The sequence below is a fragment of the Numenius arquata genome, chromosome 2, assembly GCF_964106895.1.
Source record: "Numenius arquata chromosome 2, bNumArq3.hap1.1, whole genome shotgun sequence".
Classification (NCBI taxonomy): domain Eukaryota; kingdom Metazoa; phylum Chordata; class Aves; order Charadriiformes; family Scolopacidae; genus Numenius; species Numenius arquata.
In genome coordinates this window covers 40038189-40055854 of record NC_133577.1, presented here as the reverse complement: position 1 = coordinate 40055854, position 17666 = coordinate 40038189, and the positions used below count along the sequence as shown (strand labels likewise).

General features: G+C 38.6%; 1 protein-coding gene across 1 annotated transcript in view; it reads left to right on the top strand.

The window, feature by feature from the left end:
* MTA3 (metastasis associated 1 family member 3) overlaps positions 1 to 13947 on the top strand; it is a 138001-nt gene extending 124054 nt beyond the window's left edge. Inside the window, exon 19 of the mRNA XM_074163119.1 lies at positions 13812 to 13947. Coding sequence (XP_074019220.1) covers positions 13812 to 13947 — 136 coding nt within the window. The remainder of the gene's footprint in view (positions 1 to 13811) is intronic.
* The last annotated feature ends 3719 nt before the right edge of the window (positions 13948 to 17666 follow it).

The following is a 17666-nucleotide window of genomic DNA, read 5'->3' as shown; positions in this document are numbered from 1 at the left end:
TATTAGTGCCATGAAGGAATCACCCGTATGAATTTCTTGATTGATCTACATCTATACGTAGATCCCCTTCCTGAATATATATCTATATATGTAGATCCCCTTCCTGAATACCTATCAGCATGCTCAGTGTATTTTGTCAATAGATACGGAGGTCCCCAGTTTTGCTATTTCATCTGTAGTGACTGCACTCTCCATTCAGAAACCTTCCTCATGCCTGTGTGAGCCCAGCTCACCTGGGATTTCCACATCTCTGTGCAGTCACAGGCTCACAGCAGGGATCTAGGCAGAAAACCAGGTGACAGTGCAAGAACACTTACCTTGACATTACATCATAATTTTGTGTTGAACTTGCTGGATTTAACATTTTTTGTATTTTTCTTTATTCTTACCCTTTTTGAATGAAAAAGGAATTCTCATTCCCTACTGTGAAATAGCTAGCTCAAGATTTTATTCTAAAGTGCAAATCTGTTTACACAATTCATTGAAAAATCACTCTTTAAAGAGCCTTACATTTATCACTGCTCACCGAGGGAGTCTCCTTATTTCTTTTTAATACACTTAGGTATTAGCTGCTAGGATTCTCGTAGCACTAAGTGCATGCTTTAGGATAAAGCAAAACTCTCATAACTATAAAAAAATTTTATTCAGGACATTGTACTAGATCACCTGCGCTATAAGGAAGCTTTCTGGGTTTTATTCCCCTTTTGTTGACTAGCTGTGATGTGGATTCTATTGTAGGCTCTGTCAGAGGTTAATGGAGAAAATGACTATGTTGTGTGAAATTAAATTCTTTATACTGAGTCACCATTCTGGGAGTTAAATAATAATTGAAAAAATGGGCCAGTTCATATTATGGTCTCCAGAAATTTAATAAAAAAGTAATATATCAGCTTAATATCTGTTGAGTTATATAAGACATAATCATAATCTGTAAATAGAATCAGTAATATAGCCGTTAGATGTCAGGGGAAATGAATCTGTTAATTAAAACTTTTCTTACCAGTTCTAGGTATGCAGTGTGCATACAGTTCCTATACACATGCTGTGTCCGTAGCAGAATGCACGTGCATGCTAATGATCATACTTGTATAGGGACAGATAAAACACTGTGTGGAAAATGAAATTTTTTTTCTCAGCATTTGCATTATAAGAAATGTGTAGAAATGTTAGACTGAATGGGTTATAGCAGCAGATTCCATATGCTTTCCCTTCATGGGCCAAAAAGCATATTTGCATATAGAACTGCAGTTGAATGACTCGATGCTTGTTTCCTTTCAGTGCTGAAGCAGTTAGAAACCTTCTCACGGTAAGTGCAACTCCATTGGGAATGAGTTAACTGCAAGTGCTAAAATTAGAACGTGATCCTTATCTGTTCCCAGCAGACATTGCTTCCTTTTTGCTGATAAAATGATTTGAGAGGCATCCCTGTGGCAGCATTATATAGGCAATTTTCATATTCTTCACTTTACATTCTTTCTCCAAAAGGAAAAGCTTCCCTTGATTGTTGAGGTGCTACGTAAAGATATCACAATTGCTGTGATAATTACCTGATATCACTCATTTTTCTTTATGCATGTCTCATAGCACACACAAAAAGCTTAAAATCAAAGTTGCATGTTGAGAAAAAGAGAATGTGAGGCTCATTACCAGCTTCAGCAAAATAATTGAGTCTTGCCATGCCGTCAGTGGTCTGGTTCTCTTGCAGAAGAGGGGGAGAGTAATGTTGGTGCTCACAGTCCTTCCAGCTCCTGCGTACGCTGCCAGCACTCTCTGCATTTCAGCTTTGTCATTGTAAACCCTAACGTGTACTTTTAAAAGTGAACTGAAAACTTAGGTGACCCAAACCCTTCTAAATATCACCAATATTAAGAATTGGGAATGACCTGCCCGTGATCCTTCTCCCTCTCCACATGCATTTTAATAAATGCTTAGACAAGGTCAGGCAGCGTATTTGAGTTACCATTTGTACCACGTTGCTGGGAGAAAAGAGAAGAGTGGAGAAGTGAGTCTCCAGTGCATGGGCACTGATTTACAGCTTATAGGTGCAGGTCTAGATCATAGTCAGAGTTCCGGTGCTAACTGCTCTGCTCATTCTTCCTCTTCACGTGTGCAATTCATATCACAGAAGTTTTCATAGGTACGTTTATTCTTTCTTTTTTTTCAGTTGTCTCCAGCTGTGCAAAAAAAAAAAAAAAAATTGTGCACCAAAAAAGGTATTTTTGATGTGTGCTCAGGGGTGACCTCTGCTTTTCATAAAGATGAGGCAATTTGATTTGAAGTGGGGTCCCGGTTTTGAACTTCACCGTACTTGGATCAGCATAGTGCATTTACATTTCTTGTCTGCATGGCGCTGTGGCCATTAGACCCCACCCCTGTAACCGACTGCATGAAGCCGCCTGGCTGCACCCTGGGAGCATCAGCTGCAAGCCTGAGAACGTGATGCACCAGCTCTACTACCTTCTAAACAAAAAATCAGCCTCTGAGGATGTAATTTTCTGGTTCCTTCATTTCTGCTGTATTATATAGTTGTCATACATCTTGAAAAGCAGGGATTACAGAATATATCCCTTAGAATTATGTCTAATCCTCGTTGATAGGATTGCAAATATCTTATTGATTGGCTGCAGCTGAGTATAGGTGAGCTGACAACCGTTTCCAGTCACTGTGACGATACTGCATATGGGGAATTTGGGAACTGTCCTTGCTGCAATTCAGGAGCAGTCCTACTTGGCTGGCTACTGCTCGAAGTTGTTATATACTCATGAGAGTGAAAATCCATAGTCTAATAGTTTCTGTGAGCTATCATTTTGACCTTCTTTAACATGGACTGTTGATGAATGCTGTGCATTGTTCACACCTTATAAATCATACCTTTCTTGAGCTTAAGGTACTGCGATACAGAATCACAACTAGAGGTATAGAAACTAGATGATAATCTCTTGCTATTTGTTTGTCATTGGGCAGCTTTAGATATTTTCTTTCGCTGTTTATCTACATGGGTTTTTCCTCTGGCTCCTTTTACAGCACCTAAGTCAAAGTAACATTACTATGCTAATGCAAAAGTTTGTTTTTAAAAGCAGGATCATTCCACGAAGCTAAAATCAACTCACTTGAAAAATGTGATTTTTTTTTTTAACTTATGTAAAGCATAATAGATATATACATGGAAAACATGTACATAATGAAACCCAAAGTTCAGTATAAATTGTGCCATTAGTTAGAGCTGGTAGGTTTGAAGAGCATATGGTATTAAGAGTTTTGCTTTATCAGTCTTCAGAACAAATGAAATGCAACCGTTCTGGTTTGAAGCTATGTATTAATCTTCTCACAGTTTAAGATGAAGTTTCAGTGGCATTGTAGTAAGCTACTTGCCCTGTTTAAAGCTACATGGGGGAAGAATGTGACAGTGATTGGAGTGCTTACATAGGACTTAAAAACATGATTCAATTCCCTGCTCCCTCACAGACTTCCGGTGAGACCTTAAGCATGTCTTTTAAGTCTATATCTCCAAGCATTTCGATGCCTAGCTTCTTGTATCAAAATTAACAAGGTGCCTAAATGCTTTCTTTGTTGAAGATCTGGAGGCAATTGCCTAGGTACCCTCTGTTCATTGCCTGAAGAATCAGGTGAGAAGTACTTTATTCTTTCACAGGGCTGTTGTACACAGAGCAGGTCAGAAGCCTTACAGGGCGTCTTCTTTCAGAGAAAACTTTTTACATTTATTGGTAATAAAATCTCACGGAAACGCCGTCCACAGCAGTCCAGAAGCTGCTGACTGAACCTGGGTGATATATTACCTTCAGAGGTGTCTCTGCTTGATTAGCAGGTGAAAATTAATTACTGCACAGCTTCGGTCATGACCGGAGGGAGTCTGAGGCTAAGAACAGATGGTTGTAAATGACCTAGTTACTGCTGCCTGAAAAGTCACACCGTTGGATCTTGTAAAATGATCTTTTTTGATCCTACCCTGTTGTGAGCAGAAACTCAAATATGCTGCCTCTCTATGGTGGCTTAGATACCAAAGTATATTTTGCAATTGCGTGTAGGAGCTTGAATATGGTTAATTGACATGACTCAGCTAAAAAGCAGTGACACATTTAGAGATGTTATTCAACCACTTGAAATCTTCTCTGCTCCTGTTGACGAAAGTCGTTTCACATTCAGACAGTAGCTGCAGAAGCAGCATTTTATATTTGGGAAGAGAAATATAATTTCTGAAATGAGATTTTTTGCAAAATTTTATTGTCTTAGGAAACTTGGGGGGGAAAAAAAAAGTGAAACACAGGGAAGCTAATAAGTTCATTAAGGATTGTCTTAAAACAAATGTTGGTAGAGAAGCTCCTGTATAAGTACTTAACTTTTCCGTAAACTTCACTCACTTACACTTTCCAGACCCAATTCAGCAAGGCTTTTAAATGCGTGCCTGACTCCCACTGAGTGCAGTCCGTCAGCTAGAGTACATCACGTAGTCAGTAATGCACCTTATATGTCAGATGTTAAATTGGGACATCATGCAATTCTCTTAGCCTCTTTTCTTACAGTTCTTGAGAAATTTTGAATTTCCTGCAGTACAGTTGGCCATTTCAAAAGGTTTTCCTTCAGAAGCTGGCTTTTGTGTTTGTGCAGAGGATTTGATGTAGCTGAACCCAATCCTCTTCACGGAATGTTTTAACTGAAGGTCTTAGGGCTTAGCTTTTTGTTAGCTTGCTGCTCAGCTTTTTCCTAAATCCACAGCCCCAATGGGAATATGTCATCTTGTAATATCTGGTCATCTTCTATTGTGGGTGTTAAAACCAATTTAGTTTTGAGCAAGAAGAAATTTTTCTGTAAAGAAGCATCTTTGTATGGGAAGCCAATTTCTCTTATGAAGTCTTGGGAAACATACAAAATAACAATAAAAATGCTAACTTGTCAGACCGGCATAGTCTTCTGCATATTTAAGTATCAAAGAAAAGATAAAGACAAGATTAATTATACAATTGTTACCTATAGCAAGGCTAGAGTAAAGTCTGCTCTCACCATTCCTATGCCTAAACCACAGAGGTTTATCACATTAAATCTTAGGTATTGATGATTGTGATCCTCAAAAACTGCAACATATCAGTCTTAAGAGATCTTTTTTTCCTTTTTACAATTTCTGTACCACATGAGCAATAGTAATTAGTAGAAGCTGGACACTTAAGAATTATTTCATCTGAAGGCAGAGAAATACACAGCAATAACGTGCGTGTAGATTTAAAAACTAGGTAAGTTCTGTGGCGAGCACACTGTTGCTAAAGTTAAATAGCAAAGAAGATGATAAAACTGTACTGTGGTGAATATGTTCAAAAACATGTCACTGATCCTCACAGTCTTAAAATTCACACAGAACTGCCCGCTTACTTTCATTTGTAAGTAGTCCTGTATTGGATTCTTCATTTCAAATGACAGAGGACTTAATTCTGAGCTAGTCTAGATTTCAGTGTATGTATTTAATCATTTACTCATTATTTTCCTCTGATAGGTTGTGGGTGGGTTTGGGGTTTTTTTTTGCGGGGGGAGGCTGGGTTTTTTTGTTTGGTTGGTTTTGGGTTTGTTGGGTTTTTTTTAACTCATTAAGATCTTTTAAATGAATGACCCTCTAGCATTAGTAAGTAAGGCTGTGAAAAAGCAAATGGTAGTTGGTCTCTTTGCGAAAAAGCTTGCAGAAGTAACTACATAGGCATTTTAAATGTAAAATACAGAAGAGAACATAATGACTGTGGCTGTGAAAGCCAATCACAGAGATAACTATCAGTTCTTGTCAAACATCTAAGGAGACATGGCTGGATGTTTTCCTTACTTGTGCTATGGATAGAGGCTAAAATATTTACGTGACAAAATACAATAGAAGTGGTGTTCTAGTGGAAAAATCACAGATACTCACTTTAAAATTCCTACCTCTTCTGTTGCTTGATGTGAGATGCCAGATAACTAATTTAACTTCTAAGTAGCTCCACCTTTCTGTCTGTAAACTTGAATAATATTGATGTATACCTACTCTTACGGATGCTGTGTAGTTTTTAATTAAGCAGTCCAGCAAGCGCTGTGAGATACTGATATGAAAAGTGCTGCCATTAGAGTGGAGAGCAGGATGAGTGGCAGAAAATGGAATCAAGTAGACTTTTGGTAACAGAAATATTAAAAATCAAAATAAAAATCCAATCTTTGAAATGGAACTGACCTTACAAATTAGCATCAAATCATTCTGCGGCAAAGCTTTCCTCTGTTGATGCCACAGTACAGATTTCTAGTACATATTCTGCATTGGAGCTTCTGTGTGTGGAGTAAGGGCTGATTATAGAAGAGATTGATGGTATGGAGCTGAGCCCTAGGGGACAGTTTTGTGAGAGAACTTCGGCTCTCCAACGGTTTCCGGTAACGCTGATTAATTTTGATTTTCAGTCCTAGCTTAATAGCAAGTAACCAGAATGCCAAGAAACTCCTCCAAATATACTCTATTGATACATATATTATTCCCAGAAAAGCATATGCATAATTGATAAAGAGGAAAAATACTGTCATTTTTTTTTGACCCTTAGGTATATTATAAGCTGTAATACTGTAAACACAGTGTCCTGGCCAAAAACCTCAGATGAAACCTTCTCAGAAGCAATCAAACAAGATAAGGGAAGAAAGACACAAATATACTAATAAAAAGCCATACAAAAAGTTTTGTGTTGAAACAGCTCTCCTGATAAATAAAATACTAAAGTGGTTAAGATGGGGTGTTCAAAGTATGTCTAAGTTGGAATCAGCAACAAAACTAAATTATCTTTTTTTTTTTCCCCTATGGACTATATGATAGAAAGTGTTCTGTTATCTTGGACTTAAATAAGCATATTTAGTTAACACAATATTTTTGAAAATTTTTAACACAGTATTTAATGTTGCTGGGGAAATGGCACTTAATGTTTGTAGCCCAAGGCCAGAAACAGAAGTTGTACATTCTGAACATTTTTGTCATCTTAATTTCTGGGATAACGCTGTAATTGTGAATTAATGGGCAAGATGTTCGGTGAGCAGTTGAAAGCAACATTGTGTTCCGCTCTTAGCCAGCTCTGATGCATCTTCTCTCAAATTTCTTGCCCGTCTCAGGAAAAAATATATGCTGCCATGTGGGTAATATTTTCATCTAATAGCGGGGGATGTTTAATCATTACACAGAGTGGCCATCCTTCTGCAGAATAACTAGATGGTGATGAAAATCCCTTAGATTATGTAGTATAGGAATTCCACCAGTCCCTGCTGATATAGTTAGGAAGAATAAAGGAGTTGCTTTGAGATCTTCTGGTGTGTGTGCCTGTGAGCTGTAGAAGGCTTTCCAGCGCCTTGGGTTCCCAGGGTGCCTACGTATTGACAAATCCGCAGTGATCTTGTGTGTGCGTTCATGGGGAGGAGAGGTTAAGCAGCTCTTTCTCTAACAGAGCAGGCTTCACACCTTAGAGCTTCTGAAGTTGAAGGTAACTGAGGAGAGGCTAATGAATTTCAGATAAGGTGCAGAGCAGCTGCTCCGTAGCTCAGGTTACAAGTCTGTTGAAGCCTGAGACCTTGTTTTATTCTAAGGAGTATGAATAATTTACTTTTTACCCATACCATCAAGCCACTTTTGCTAGGACTTACCAGTTCTAATCTGCTCTATGAAGCTGGACGCTGTGGTGAAACACCATGAATCCAAAGACAGGCCTGTCTCCCTTCTTCAAGGGGAAAACTGCCTGAGGAACATGGCTCTGAGCGTGCCTCTGCCATGGTCGCTACTGAGTGGTGTGTAACGGGAGATATCGTCCCTGCTGAGTTAACAAAGCTCCATCTGAGATGCAGGGCAAGTCATAGAATCATGGAGTAGTTTGGGTTGGAAGGGGCCTTTAAGGTTCATCTAGTCTGACCCCCCTGCAATGAGCAGGGACATCTTCAACTGGATCAGGTCACTCAGCTGCTTGATCCATATTGAGCTCTGTGGTATCCATCATTCCTACCAACTAGATCAAGGACTTTTTTAAGCTGTGCCCGCCTCAAATCGGTCTGGTAGGGCCTCCGTGCTGCTGGCTTCTGCGAGAAGTCAGTGTTGCACCAAAATTGATGTGTAGTCATTCTTGTCCTAGCAGTAAGTAACTTCAGTTTCTTGGTGGTAAGTACCGAGCTCACAGATGAGCTGATTATTAAGATTTAGACATCATGTGATGACTATTATATGGCAGCATCTCTTTATAATGTTTCTTAGGAGTTAAAAGTTTTCCTTAGTTTCAGCATTCAACTGAAAAATGAGTAGTCATGCTGCGAATAAGACTTTGCACTTCTTTAATTTCTTCTCTCCTAGTATCCTAAACCACTTTAAAATATTAATGAAAGATGCCATTTTCAGGGGAAATGGAAGCATGGAAAAACCCGTTGAACAAGGTGGTTTTTCCAAAGGCTATGCCAGTTGTTTGCAGTAAAACTGGATATAAATAATTTCAAAAATGGTAAGGTTTCTGTTGTTCTAGGCACTCTAAAAATGCACACAAAGAGATGGTTTCTGCCCTGAGGAGGTTTTGAGCTGAATAGATTTAAAATCAGCAGCAGGTAGAAAGAGACAGAGAGGTGGCCTGTGCCATGCAACAGGTCAGGCACAACAGTCATAGAAGTCTTTAAGAACTTGACCTGGATTTTTCCTCCCAGTAAAGGAAAGCTCAAACCCTATTATTTATTGCTTTATAGATATACATAGTAGCTATAAGCTGTTGCTCTGAAATGCAGAGCATTAGAGAAGCCCTTAAGATGGTCCAATGCTTGAAAATGCTTTATTGAGCTGCTTAGGAAGATCTGACACTGTAATTTGTAACTGGTGTGTCTATAAATTATTGTTTATAGAGAACAGTTTTGCTCCATAAATATTGATACAAAATTGGAAGATAAACACCAGTAAAGGAAAACATTTCTTTGCTAGGAGGAGAAAAATAAGACAAGCTCTTAAAACGTTTAAATGATGTTGGCACATCTACAGCAGCACCTCTTTAATCTTATAAAGGTTGTACCACTCTATCTGCCATCTGCATGAGCTTCGTAATGTAACTAAGTGGCTCGTGGCAACTGCTTTCCGATAGCCCAATGCTTATTAAGGCACTTCCAATTTGTTTAATAAATGAACATTTCACAAAGGAGCTTATTTTTAAAAGGCATATCAGTGTCAACTCACTTCTGCCTTCCAAATATATTTCCCCTAGTGTCTGTCATTTTGAGGTTAGATTAAAACTTTAATGGAACATGGGTAAGCTTTAGCCCCTAAGTGCTGAAGGGGGGGGAAAAAAAAGGATGTCTAAACCAGCAAGCCAAATAGTTAAATGAAATACTTCTCATTTCCACACAGGTAGAAATGTAGAAGTGCTATGAATCATTCAGTCCCTCTTTCACCTGTCAGGTTTCTAAGGATCTCTGCCTACAGCTTCATCCCAGTTAAATTCTCTTTGAGCAGACTCAGCATTGCACACATTTTGGCCTTTCACTTCGTTTAAAAGCATGTTGAAATGAATAGAAAGCCTATCAGCCTCCTAAGACAGTGGCCCCTCTTGTAATTTAATCCACTGAATAGTTATAGTGTACCTCTGGATACGAGAAGCCCCCGGAGAAATGAGTGATAATGAGGTGTAATAACGTCCAAGGAATGACGGTTATTTTTTAAATAGTTGTTTTTGCTAACTGGCTTTGAGCTTGCACTGAAAAATTACATTGCACAAAATTTATACTGCCCTGGAGCAGCAGCAACTTCATGAATCTTTGTCCAGAATTTATTTTTTTTTAGTTTAGTTTTTCTCTCTGAATGTCTTGATGGTTAGACTGACTGCAAATTTCACATAAAACTTGAGGCAGAATGCAAAATCCTGCCTTGCTGTAGTGTCTAAAACTCCATCTTCTTCCAGGGTTGGCAGCATTTTGTGCACCTGGCACATTTAAATTGCTGTTTACAATTGCCAAGTCATACCAGAATACTTCACCCCAATCTAGAGCTTAGGTGGAATTTCAGCTATGATTGCCCAGGGAATGTCCAGGGATTGCCCAGGGAATTTCAGCTATGATTGTCATCAGATAAAATTTCAGTGGGCCTTTTCATGCAATTTATTTCCCTCCCAGTAAAAACTTCTGCCATAACTTGAATTTATTTAGTATTATTTTTTAAATACTGTTGGTATAGCTGAGTAGACCAAAGTCACTCTAGTCGTCACAACTCTGAGTCTAATGCAGAGGAGGCAAGACTGATGCTCAACAATTTATATATAGAAGCAGTAACAGACACACACCCGATATCAATAGAGCTAAAGCAAGTAATGCCTTTAACTCCCATTAGAAAAGGCTTGAAAAACATGTTCTTGACTAACATCAATTGAAGGTCAACTTTCTTTATTTTATTCAAGTTTAAAAATTGCTGCTGTTTTAATGCATGGCATAATTAGAGCAGGGGACTTTGAGTCAGCTTTTACAAATGAGAAATTTTGTTACCAGCTATCCTATTTCTGAGGAAAGCGCCCATAACAGATTATAAAGGATTGTGCTTAGCTTCACCAGATGGTTAGTTATATGGGATTCGCTTACATCCTGAGAAGGGGTTGGTTCATTGCAATGGCTTGCATGATTAAATTTAAGCATGGCATAAATGCCCTATACAGCCTAACTATTATTTCTATCCAGTAGGTTCCAGTCTCTGTATGGAACTTTCAAAGAGAAGATAGGTCTTAATAGTATGTGGTACTTATGTATATTTCCATATTTCCCCTGAATAGGTGCCAGGGATCTTACGTACCTTTATCTGGAATTACTAATTGAAGTATCATGCAGACTTAAAAGAATTTGCCTTATTCCTACAGTAGCAGCAGTGCATCACGTTTGACATAAAAATGAGCACAGTGGGCTTTATATACCGATCACCTATTAAAAGTTTGATTCATTCTCATACCTTTGGTCTCAGGAGGACTAGAAATACAAGGCTTTAAAATACTTTGTAATTCACGTTTCAAATGAAGTCTTTAACACATCATACTTCAAGTACTAGTACAAAAGTCTGAGGAAAAAGCAGGGGAAAATGGCAATTACTCTGTCGTAACAACTGCAAAGTTATCAATGCTACCGATATTAAAGCCATTTACTTGCCATCACCAAATAAAAGCTCTGTGTAATTAAAACATATGGCTGGTATTAACTGAAAAAGAGACAGGAAATTGAACATTAAAGGTGACTCTGCCCTTAATTCCCTGTGTCGTTGGGGGAGGGAGGAGAGTGTGTTGAAGTGCTTGGAGTGAAAGGGCGAGCCACAGCCTTATCTTTGAATTTCCTGCCTTTCATCAGCTACTATTACAACCTGCATGTCTAAGTGTTAAAAAAAACAACTCTGAAGCGTTTTAAAACCTGATCAATGCCTCTCAAAAAGCTTGACTGTATTTAGATGCTAAATTCTTCAGTTCTCTTCATCCTCTATACTTTTTGCAGTAAAAAGAACAGTTTTGGATTTTAGTGAAGTGGTTGTTTAAATGTTATGTTTAATGAAGTCAGTGGAAATTTCCATCCTTCCAATTTTATTTCTGTAAGGCTATATCCCAGAAAGCTAATTTCTGGAAGCATTTTCACAAACCTGTTTAAATAGAAGTGGTGGTTTGTCTTTTTAGAGTGCATAAGAGATTAGTTCTTTTGACAGTCTATATAGAGCTACTTCCATTTATATTAAGTGAAGAGTTGACTTTTTGTGGTGTGCTTGATGTCATGCTGATGACTCCTCCTTTTTTGTTCTGCTTTTTTTAAGCTACTTTCAAAACAGTAATTAACGAGAATAACTATATCTTTTGACTTTACTGTCTTTACACAATAATCAGAAATTGTAATCACAGATACTTTACTGTCCTTACATGTAGTGTCAGCTGCAAATTGCTTTCATTAGTAGGAACTTCTTGGCAGTTCATGAAGTTGCCGTATTAAAAATTCAAAAGGGCTATCATCTAACATTTTTGTAAACCATGAGTTTCTCAAATGATTAATGACCACATTCGTTTTGTAAATAAATACAAAGTTTTGCAAACAAATATATCAAAAGGGATTCATTTCTGTAAGCTTTTGCTGGAGTGATCCCCATTAATAATGAGTGTGAGCTATTGTCTTTTCACATGAATTCACAAAACTTAGATGTCTTACTATTTTAGAAATAAGTGTTTCTACCAGTCTCAGGTTACATTTTTTACAATTTTACCATTCTGGAAAGTAAGCAATCTTTTCAATCAGTTGAATATCTCTTTAGGCCTAATTTAAGATGACCATGTAAAGTAAGTACTCAAACAGTAAGTCTGTGTCTCTGTGGGATTATGTGAAAAGCCTAAACTTCACTTTCTGGCGATTCATTTCCTTTTCATTTGCTGTGCTTGTTACTGAATGATGCTAAATCTTAATTTGGTATTCCAGGTCAAGAGATGCTGATGATATACTGCTTTCAGGCAGCTAAAATGAATACTTCTCTCCACCTTTTAAATATATTAACCAAAATAGATGTGTTTTTCAGGCTCCCTTTAACCTCTAGGAGCACGGTATATTCTCCTGATTTTTATCTTTTGGGTTTGCCTTTGATTGTGTTCTCTTCTGTAGCCCAGTTATTCAACTGGAAACTTACATTCCTGGGGAATACTCAACCAGTAACTAAATACATGTTTGAAAATTAATATGCAAATTATCATATTCATTAGAATTTATTTCAAGCTGATCCTGTATTTTCAGTGTCATGTGCCACCATTTTTCAGTTTCAGCCCATTAAGATGAAAGGGACAAATCCCTTCTTGAGTTACCATCTCAAAGCCTTGATGCAGGTAGGCACATCATCATCCTGTAGTTTGTAGTCAGGTCACATTTTCAACTTGGAAAGTTTGTATTAGAAAGCCTGGTCTCATTTAGTGTTAGAGGCCCCAGTTACTTTAATTCATTTCCATAAGCTCAAAATCTCTGTAATTTATAAAACTACCTAAATGAAAGCTAGGATTCTGGACTTGAGTGAATTCAGAAAATGGGGAAGTTTCCACCAACATCTAATATTCAGGACTCTGCCAGTGAAGGTGATTCTTGACATACTCTGTGTGTGTAATTTCTGTGTTTTCTGATACTCTGCCCTGGATACATGCAGCATTGTGGTTGCTGATTTATAACAGTAGAGATACAGAGCAGTTGGAACATAAGAAAGCTTTTTGTTTCAGAATTAACTATCCTTGGAAGTATAAGATTACAATAGAAACAACATGGCTACCTGTAGTTAATGTGTTTGATTTATCATATAAAAGTCTAAAATTAAAGTGAATTTACTGCACCTGAAAGGCACCGGTACAAAAAGTACTCGTCCTTTGTCTGCAGAATTGATATAGTGCAAATAATAATTCCTCCCAGCCCATCACTTTTACAGAGGTAACATTTTCTCTTGGGTGCTAATGAGGTTCTTTCTTTTTTGGTCCTTCATTCCTGAATTGATATCACATGTGAGGATTCACCATTTGAGCATTCTGGCCTAAGATTTCATATAATTAAATGTTATTGTCCACATATTGTCTAACACCAACTCACTTTTCACTGAACGATTATCAGTTACTAGTTGGAGACAACTGTGAATCATCAGTTGATGGACAGGGCTCACTCTTGTTGACTGCAAGTCTCTTTTCCATGAACTAGCCTTCCTGCTCTGGTAAGAGTATTTGTTATGTTTGCTATTGGATCTTGAGCAGTCTTCTGTTAAAGACTGAGATTTATCTCTTCTGTTGTGTCTCTCTTCTTTCCCTCCTCTCCTCCTTCCCTCCTTACAGAAAAATCCGTAAGAAGTTCACCAGATCACAGCTGAAAAGAGCTTCCAGAACACCTTGTTCTCCGATCATTGCAAAGGCAAAGTCTGTCATGAACAATAGGCAGGCACAAACAGAGCCAGGAACCATCATGCACTGAAGATATAACAGCATCAGCACCATAATCATGTCGGAATCATGTTTAATTGTGAATGCGGATACAGCAGGACCTTCCACATCTTTGAGACAGAAGCACTGTATGGACAGATTGTGGCTGGTTCTGTGTTCTGGGCAGGATCCAACAGCAGCCCTTGTTTTCCCTTGTGTCTGCAAGGGCTACTTCTGGTTCACTGTGCAGGTCTATCCTGGATTGTCCTGCTATTCCCTCCGTTCCCAGTCATCAGTGTTGGCTGGTCAGGGAGGGACTGTTTGCACTGGCCACACTGAAGGAGTATGGATGCAGAGTCCACTCACCACATATGTCTATGCCTTCTAGTGGCTTGATACAAAAATATGCAGCTTTCAAAACTGTTGCAGTGTCTTTAAAGTGGGATTTAGCCTTGAGGGCCTTGTATTTTCAAAAACAGCTGCAAACTTTGGGTGTTCGTATTTTTCAGTATTGGCTTGAGTCACTTTGGATTTGATTTTCTGAACTGCTGAGCATCCAGACCCTGAAATAAGGACAAGGAGTTGTTTAGCAGTTCTGAAACAGATTGAATTAGGAAGTGCCCATAATTAGTGGCCAAATGTTTTCAAAATGCTGGCCATATTATCTTTGTTTAAAATCCTGGAAAATATTATGTGTGGCAGTGAACATCCAGCTGGACTAGTTGCATGTGTGGGAACTGGTCCCATTGTCTATATATTTGCAAGCATCCACCTATTTCTTTGGGTATTTTTTGCATTTCTTGAAGCCTATTCTGAATAGTGAAAACCAGCAGAACGCCATTCCCAGGAAAAAATGAAGAAATACAGTATTTCCTATTAGAAATGTCTCTCCACAAAATAATTTCTACACTTTGATATGTCTGGATAAAAAGATGTGTTGCAGAATGCTTTGAAGTTCATGATTATAAGGCTACAGGTGGATACTTACCACGGAGAGATGATGTGCCTTTTGAAACTACTTGTAGGAAACTGGCAGTCCCCCTGAAAGTGGGAATGGCAACAGAGACAGGTCTTTTTTCTTCTCAGGTACTTACAGGTGAACAATCTCTGCCCTGATTTGAAATCAAGAGGCAACCAGTGTGTAGCACTGCTGTGTAAACCTAGTTGGGGTATGTTAATTATCTGAGGCAAGTTGTGTCCTTCGATAGGTTTGGTTTCCGTACAGCTGTTTAAGAGGTAGTCAGACAGTGAACATGTCATAGTAAGCTGAGAAAAGCTTCAAGACTTCTTTTCCCCTCTCTGTACTAGGTAGCTCTAACAGTATTGTATAGATGTCAGGTTTTCATCCAGTTGTGAGTGTGCACTCAGCTCTGTGGTTAGAAAGATAAAAGATGTAAGTGGTGTCTCACACCTCTGGGTGATTCCACAAAAATTATTTCCCCTCCATGTGATTTATGGTTTCAGCCTGAAAGGGAATCTGTGATCTCAGCCTATAACTAGCCATACTCTCCATGTAGGATTTTGAGCTCTTGATACAGTGACCCAGATGCTGCTTCAAAAAAGAAAGCGCCTTGACCTGCTGAAGGGACTTGGTGATGATTTTCTGGAGCGATGGATCCAGGTCTTGTCCACTGTCCTTCACCAGCAAGAAAAGGGTGAATATAAAGGAGAGACTATGACATGATGTGCTCCTGGTACCCTGAGCACCCTAGTGAATGTCACTGATTTGGACTCAATTGGAGAAGACCTGGGTTTCATCTGCTTACAGGTCTTTCCAGTAGCCGCTGAAGTGTGCAGCCCTAGGAGTCTCTTCTAGCCGCATGATCTGCTTTTTCCTCACAACAGGAGGGCTTTTCATCAGATAACTGAATAGAGACAACCTATTCTTATTAGTAAGAATTGCCTTTATTAACTACGACATATGGAAACACCTTCTGTATAATAGCTTCCTCACCCATTAAAATAAAGAAAACATGATTATTCAGCAATCTGTTTGACTGAAAGTATGAAAAACACGAACAGAAAGAGCTTTGTCTCTCTCAGGCATCAGTGAAATCACACACAGCAGACTCATTTTCAAAGTGTCATTAGCTGTAAGGCAGTGGATTTTTTTACTCTGCCTTATTAAGCTTGTACTCAAATTATTTCTTTTAGTCGATGTGCTGTGGTGTCTAGCCAGTGTTTTGTAAAATCTCGGTGTGTTTCTGCTTTTGACAAAAGTATTAGTATCTGTAATAGTCTGATGTGAAGTCATTTTTTATTTCTTTCCCTCTGAGGAGAGAGAGAGATTGGTAACACAATTCCCTGTTCCGCAGCCGGCTGCCTGATACCGTTATCTTTTGCATCTAATAGCCAAGGTAAGGAAGAATCCTTTGCAGCTTCAAGCTGAGGTGCTTCATCTGGATGCACTGGAGACAGTGCTGTTTGCCCCTCCCTGCCCGGCAGAGTCATTTCACAGGTTGCAGTAGCCAACCCTTGGCAGGGGTAAGGCACGGAGGAGGCTGTTTGATGGAGTAACTCCTGCTCCGCCTTTACGCTGTTTCGCATGCAGCTGCACAGAGACAGTCCCTCCCCTAAAACGCACACAGTGCAGGGAGAAACCGCACGCCATGTATCGCACCTTTGTCTTTACCTGCTCTCTCTCCGTCTTACCTTTCCTGCAAGATGTTCTCCAGAGATGGATACAGGATTTACCTGTGAACTTCAACCGAAAGCGTTGATGGAAGATTAGCTGAAGACGTGTTCCTGCTGGGTTTGGGCATAAAGATTTAAATTTTTGTAGAAACTGTGACGCTCTTTGCCACAATGTCATGCGATTCCATGCTTTTTTGTTGAGTTAAAGATTTTTCCACTGACTGTGAGCAAAGATGACACATTCCTGTGTAAAGTGTAACAGTGTATCCACAGCAAATCAGAACTCAGTACTGTTTTTGTCAAGCTTCCCAAGATAGTTATTTAAAAACTAGCTAACATTTATCAGTCATCAGCAATGACATTGAGTATAAACATAAGCCTCGGAAGCAAGGACAAGAAGTTTGGTTCTTACCATGGCTGTGAGCTAGAGAATCTAGGCAGCATCAGCATTGCATTTGCAATATGATTTATTTTCCTGTTAGCTAAATAAGAAATCTATCTGAAAATCTGCCACTCCTCTTACAAATGTGGGGCTAGAAAACCGTGCAAAATGCGTGATCTTTTTTTGTCCAGAGGTCTTATATAAAAAGTAGGCAGATTGTTTTAATGTTTAAAATGTCTGTGTTGCTAATTTCGACTGTATAGCTATTCTGCTCTCTTGAAATATTTTGTATATTGTTTTCAGATTATTTTTAAAGGCCACTATTTAGTGGTGGAAGCTTTGGTTTTGTAGGATGGGAAAACAAGGTTTTGAAATACTTGAGACTGCTTGAAATGTGTTGGTGATATGAAAAAACAACATCTTTTAAACCAGTGTTTTGATCAAGGGCAAATATAGCCTTCGTTTCTGCAGTCCAAACCTTGCAGCATATTGTGAAAAACTGGGTATTGACACTGAAATGCAGTGAAATGCAGACGCAAACAAGCAATAGAAATGGTGAAATGGAATCTGCACTTACAGAATGTATGCTTTTTATTAATCTAAAGTAAGATATATTTTTTTTTAATAAATATAATTTCAACACAGGTACTTTCCTAATTATGAAGGCTTAAATAAAATGGAATGGCTGCACAGTAGTTTCTGATTTAGTGACAGCATAACATGCCACAACCTTGAGCAGAGAACAATTATAGTCA